Raw genomic sequence first — 5,760 nt, forward strand, 5'->3', positions numbered from 1 at the left:
ACGCCCTGTCCTTTTTGAATTAGTCGCACAGCTTGTTGCCAACCGTAGGGATTTTTCCAGTGATAACTCTCATGCTGGATATTACTAGCATACAGGCAGCCTTTCCAGTCAGCGCACAAGCCCTTTGCTTTTCATTATTAGGCGTGCTGCGGATATTCAAGTGCAAAACGTCACCGTGTCTTAGCCTAACAACTCCACGAGGCCTTAAATCTCACTGGAGCTAGATCCCTCATGCTGTATTAGGTCCTGTCTTTCCAAACTTGGGATTCCTGACGGGATGGGGGAGATAGGCTTGTGGTTATGAAAGGAGACTGGAAGTCAAGCGATCTGTCTGGGAAGCCACCCCTGCCGCAGATGCCCCTCTGACCTTCAACGGAGCAATTAGTGTAGATGAGGTAACACCAATGCTGTGGAGACAGATGCAGGAAATGACACATGGTGTTTTGTGCTGGGAGCCACATTTGTAGCTTAAAATGCTCTGTGGTTGTTATTTTCCCTTCGCAGTAGAGGGAAATAAGTGTTAGAATAACCCACGAGGAGGCAGAGCCTGGAAAAAGTCTCTAACTTCCTGGACCTATGTGGAAAACATCCTCCTCCACCCGTACCCCTGTGGAGAGCCGTGGGCAGCGTAATGCCAGTGCCACGTCCTCACCTACCTCCTGTCCCCTCCACAAGGGACAGGGGACACAGGTGTGTTTCCACAAGCAAGATGTCTTTAGGGCACAGGCCTTTCCCCAGCGCAGAGAGATTTCAGGGGTTACTGAAACCCTCTCCTCCTCCCAGTGCTGGCCTTTCTGAAGAGAAAAGAGAGCAGCACCAAGAGGGACCTCCGAAAGGGGAGCTTCTGGTCAGGCACCTTGCCTGACTATAAAGCCTGTCCCAGGGCACCCCGAGTCCCCTCATAGGGAAGCCTTGCGTCAGGCAGCCTAGCCTGGCGCTCGGGCTGCTTGCTCCTCAGGCAGCCTGACGGTCCACAGGTTGGTCTGGGGCCTAAAGGCTGACACTGCCCATCCCCGTGGTACGCTCCTGCCGAGCGGGGGTCACACGGCAGCGCTGCCGCTGCCGGAGGGCGCCCTGCCGGAGGGAGGGGGCGGGACGGGGCGGTGTGTTTTGGGCGGAGGCCGCGGCCCCGCCCGCCCCGCCGGTCTTAAAATGGCCGCCGCCGGAGCGACGGCGACAGGGGTGCGCAGCCATGGCGGGAGCTAGAGTCTGCGTGATGCTGCTGGCCGCGGCTCTGATATTCGCTGGCGCCGTGCTGGGCGGCGAGGATCGCCCGCGGCTCGTGGGGGCCCCGGTGGACGTCACCGACGCCGACAACGACGAGGGCCTGCAGCGGGCCCTGCAGTTTGCTATGGCGGAGTACAACAGGGCCAGCAACGACATGTACTCCAGCCGGGTGGTGCGGATCATCAGCGCCAAGAGGCAGGTGGGTGTCGGGGCGGCCCGGCCTCTCGTCGGGACGGGCTTGTAAACGGCGGCGGCCGGGTGGGCGCCGGGGCGGGGGGGGGGTGGGGAGGGGGACGCGTTAGGGTCGGCCCTGGCACTGTCCGGGGAGCAGCTGAAAATGAGGCCTGTGGGATTTCTTTGGAGAAAGAGCAGGCCTCAAGCTTGAGGAGTTGTTCAGGCTGGTTTTTTTTCCACAGAAAGTGAATAAAAGCCTTTTTTTTTTTTATAGCTTGGGTCTTGTCAATCTGAATGCCCTTGAGTGCTGTGTGTTTTTGAAGAAGCTAGTAAGTTCCTTATGCTGGTGATGATTTAATACATGTCTCTGCTTACTGGCTAAGGAAGATGCATTGTGAGACTTGTTTACTTGGATGTTGTTTCCTGTTTTTTGAAAGGGTGCCAAGTGCCTCTTCTGTGGAGGTTGGCACACACAATCCCCTCTCTACTTTTGGACTCTGGTTTCAATCATGTAACCAGAAAACTGTCTGCCTTTCTGCTAGGCTTCTCTTGTCAGAGAGCCCTTCTGTATGTGCTGCAAATAAAGCTGCTTCTGACCACTTGTTTTGTTGCAGATTGTGTCTGGAATCAAGTACATAATGAAAGTTGAGATTGGCCGGACAACTTGCCCAAAACCAGCAACTGATCTCCAGAGCTGTGCTTTCCATGATGCGCCGCAGATGGCTAAGGTAGGCTCCAGAGGACAGCGTGCTGGCCCCGGGGTTTCCAACCCCTTCCCTCTGGCTGGCTTAGTACAGAGTGGTATGGGCAGTGTCCTCTGTCTGCCCCAGCCAAGATCAGAGACCTTATGCCTTTACACTTAACAAGGTACTGCCCTTGCAGAACTTGTCTTGCCAGATGATGGTGACAGAGAAGGCAGGGCCTTTTAGCCTGTTTTGTAAGTAGGGATCTGAGTCTGTAGTGCATGGAGGACTGTGTGTGCCTCAATCCTCTTAAAAAGTGCTTGTGGTCTGGATCACAAGGATATGTGAAGGAAACTCTGCCAAGCCTACAGTCTTTTGGCTGTCAGTCCAGTACCAGGCTGAGTCTCCATACCATTCTCTGCTCCTCTTGTCCCATGGTGATGTAAACGTGCTTGACTTGACATGCTTTCCTGGGGGACTTAAATTACTGTGAACAGTACTTTGGGCTAAGCACTGATCACAAGAGGCAGATTACCCCTGTTCTCTGTGCCCACCAAGCTGTTACATGGGAGTTTTGCCTAATAGCAATGCTCTTTAAGAAGTACTTCAGCTTTTCAGATGAGAACACCAAATATGTCTGCCTTGATCTGGCCCGAGTCCAGTTCTTCCATAGTACTTCATAGTACATAGTTACTTCTATTAATCACAATGATAGGCTTAGCTTCTCTGTGTACGTGACCTTTCTGCCTGCATGTATGAGAAGTGTAACTGCACGCAAGTGATCCATTAAGCACCTAGCTAGAAGCTTGTGTGTACCATCATGACAGTTGCAGTGATTTGATGCATGCATGTACAGATTAGCTGTGCAGGTGTGCTTACCTGTGCCTGAGAGCTTATGTTGGTGTATTACCCATGCTGAAAGCTTTCCCGTGTGTGAATGGGTAAAGGAGGTAACCTGATCTTCAGAAGTGCTGGCTGCTCAGCTTCTCTGTTAGTGTTTATTTGAGAGAAGTGATTCATCCTGAGCAGGTGCTAACAAGAGTGGTGTTCCAGAATACTTGTCAGGAGATTGTAAATCTAGAGAGCCACAGAAGTGGCATACATTCTGGATCATGTGGGTTAGTTAATCAGTGTAGAACAATGGTCAATGATATTATTTTATGCTCTTAATCTGATAACTGCTTTTTTCTTTCTCTCCTTAGCACACCATTTGCAACTTTGTAGTGTACACTATTCCTTGGCTAAACCAAATTAAACTACTGGACAGTAGCTGCCAATAAGCCTACCTTGGTTCCAGCGGAGACCAGCAACCAGTTGCTCAGATTTAAAAAAAGCAATAACACAAATTGAGATGGGCTTTATCAATGTCTGTTAACTCAACTACTTATGTATGCTTGTGCTATGCAAGTTAAACTACGTAACTTTCCTTTAAAGCACAGTATGATCTCAACTTTGTTTTTCTTCTAATTACACTTTAGAGCAGCTGTTTTGGTCTTCCTACAGCTTTCCCAATAAATCAGAATTCTGATTAAAAAAACCTTGGTATCCCTGTGAAGTGACTACTGTAAACATAAACTTAATTGCTGTGATGTGTGGGGTTTTTTTGAGCTGCCTTCTTGGAGGGAGGGTTTGCTTTTACTTGGGACCTAGTCTGTCATGCCCAAAGAATGGGGTGAGAAGGAATGTGGGGCCCTCATTACAGGGGAGATAAACCATGCCTCCTTGTCCCTTTAACCTGGCCTCTGGTTTTGAGTAAGAGATGGAAGTCTTTAGCTGTTTTCACTGAAGAAATGCTCTGCTCCTGAAAACACTGCAGTATGTGACACTTGATCTTGGGAATATTAGCCAAAGCTTGTACTAAGGCAGTGATCCTTTCAGGTCCTGGCTGCTATACTGTTCTGTTGCAAGGCTGCATGTGTTTATGCAGCTGTGCTGTGTAAGAATTAACTACTCTAGTGTCTTCCTGCACTGCCTTTGAGGTGTTTTAGGAACCCTTGCTTCCTATGGCATCTGGTCTTTGCAGGTTGTATCCCTAGCTTTTTCTAAGCTAGAAGCTCTGAGCCGAAAGCCCTGGGGCTTCCCTTCCAGTCCAAGCAGTAGCCTGGCTCACTTCATTTGTAACCTAAACTGTGACCGATGGAGTTGGAGGAGCAGTTTCTTCGGCATGTGTGCCTGACCCTTGACAGCTTCTGTGTACAAGCAGAGGTGGTGCAGAAATGCCTGGAGCAGATCAGTGACAAGCCTGTTTCGGGGGGAGACTGAACTATACTCTGGCTGTGTATTAACTGGGGGGAATTAGAATGATGTCTGGTCTGGGCAAATACCTTTAAATCAGCAGGCAGAGAGGATCAGCACCCAAGAGCTCTTAAGAGAACTGGCTGAGGTGTTTCCTATTAAACTGTGATGAATTTGTATTGCAGGGAAATTGGGGATACTGTGCCTGCATGGGAGAGGACAGATGACCCTGATACCCATAACCTATTTAGCCTGAGGACAGCCTAGTGCAAAAACAACGGGAAAGTTAGTAATTGGTGTTAAGTGGATAACTGATAAGAAAGAAAGAAACCTTATCAGCCAGTGTAGTTTTATAGCAAATGGGTATTGCCCACAAAACCTGGCTTTGTTCTGCGAGTGTGACTGTTCCCCAGAAGCAACCCTTTAAATCCAAGTGCACGTACAAGCCTGGTGGGGTCTTTCAGTCAGTCAAGCGCATTGCTGCTAGTTTCAGTAAGTATGGCACCATGTTTGGGGTTGGTGCGCGCATCACAGGGAAAGACAGCTCCAGATCTAGGGGGAAAAAGAAAAGTAGCTTTTCAGTGTCTTGTGATATGATGACCCGGAACCCAAGCAAAAGAGACAGGGAAGCTTCCTTGAGCAGAAGGCAAGTGAGACTGGAGCTTGGGATCGTGCATAGGAGGGGTCTTTTGGTTTTTACTCCTGGGGGAAGACTGGAAGGAAGGAGCAGGATCCCCTTGAAAGAAATTTCATCTTCAGGTAATAGGGGAAGGTACCAGGTCAAGAGAAAGAGTCTTGAGGAGTGGGTGAAGGTGCTGAGGTGAACAGTGGGGATGCTTCTTGTTTTGCATAGTCCTAATAGCACATTTCTTACTTTATCTTGTGTCTTTGCTTTTTGCATGTTTTGACGTAAACATACTCCTTTTGATGTCAGTTTCACCCAGGGATAAAGTGAGTCCAGTGTTCTGTCATGCCCTATGTTAATCCTCAAGCCCAGGAGTCTTGTGTGCAGGTCTGGTGGTCCTGTTTTGAAAGGAAGGTGGGAGGCGTGCAGAGAAGAGCTGCAGAAGTGATCTGATGGCTGCGGAAAGCAGCTTGAGGTGAGAAGTGTAAGGATGCTGTTATTCTTTGCCTAAAAAATGCTATCTCGACGAGAGCTAACACAACCACATCTTTGGGCATGGGGGGGGCTCGGATCTAATGAAGGAGAGCAAAACAAGAGAGTAACCAGAAAACAAGCTTCTAGTGGGAAATACAGCTCCCTAGGAGTGCATCTTTGTGGGTTGCTCTTTCTCCCAAGGGAAATGCCACTTCCCATCGTTGCCAGGGTTTGATGAGCTTGCAGTGAGCACAAGGCCGGTTCTTGATTCATGTTGTCAGGGGGTTGAGCTGGTTGCCCGACACCAAGGATCTCCATCCAGGATGTGCTCAGATCCAATAG

General features: G+C 49.5%; 1 protein-coding gene across 1 annotated transcript; it reads left to right on the forward strand.

Annotated features, from left to right (window-relative positions):
• Positions 1-1,152: 1,152 nt before the first annotated feature.
• Positions 1,153-3,621, forward strand: LOC143158634 (cystatin-like). The gene is made up of 3 exons (XM_076334816.1): positions 1,153-1,426; positions 2,016-2,129; positions 3,287-3,621. The coding sequence occupies exons 1-3, from the start codon at positions 1,193-1,195 to the stop codon at positions 3,362-3,364; spliced, it is 426 nt and encodes a 141-aa protein (XP_076190931.1). The 5' UTR covers positions 1,153-1,192; the 3' UTR covers positions 3,365-3,621.
• Positions 3,622-5,760: the final 2,139 nt, after the last annotated feature.

The sequence above is a fragment of the Aptenodytes patagonicus genome, chromosome 3 (assembly GCF_965638725.1).
Source record: "Aptenodytes patagonicus chromosome 3, bAptPat1.pri.cur, whole genome shotgun sequence".
In the NCBI taxonomy this organism is placed as follows: domain Eukaryota; kingdom Metazoa; phylum Chordata; class Aves; order Sphenisciformes; family Spheniscidae; genus Aptenodytes; species Aptenodytes patagonicus.

Coding starts and splice junctions, on each gene's coding strand:
- LOC143158634 (XM_076334816.1), top strand. CDS start 1,193: ATGGCGGGAGCTAGAGTCTGCGTGATGCTGCTGGCCGCGGCTCTGATA. Junction 1,427..2,015: donor TCATCAGCGCCAAGAGGCAG/GTGGGTGTCGGG, acceptor GTTTTGTTGCAG/ATTGTGTCTGGAATCAAGTA. Junction 2,130..3,286: donor ATGCGCCGCAGATGGCTAAG/GTAGGCTCCAGA, acceptor TTCTCTCCTTAG/CACACCATTTGCAACTTTGT.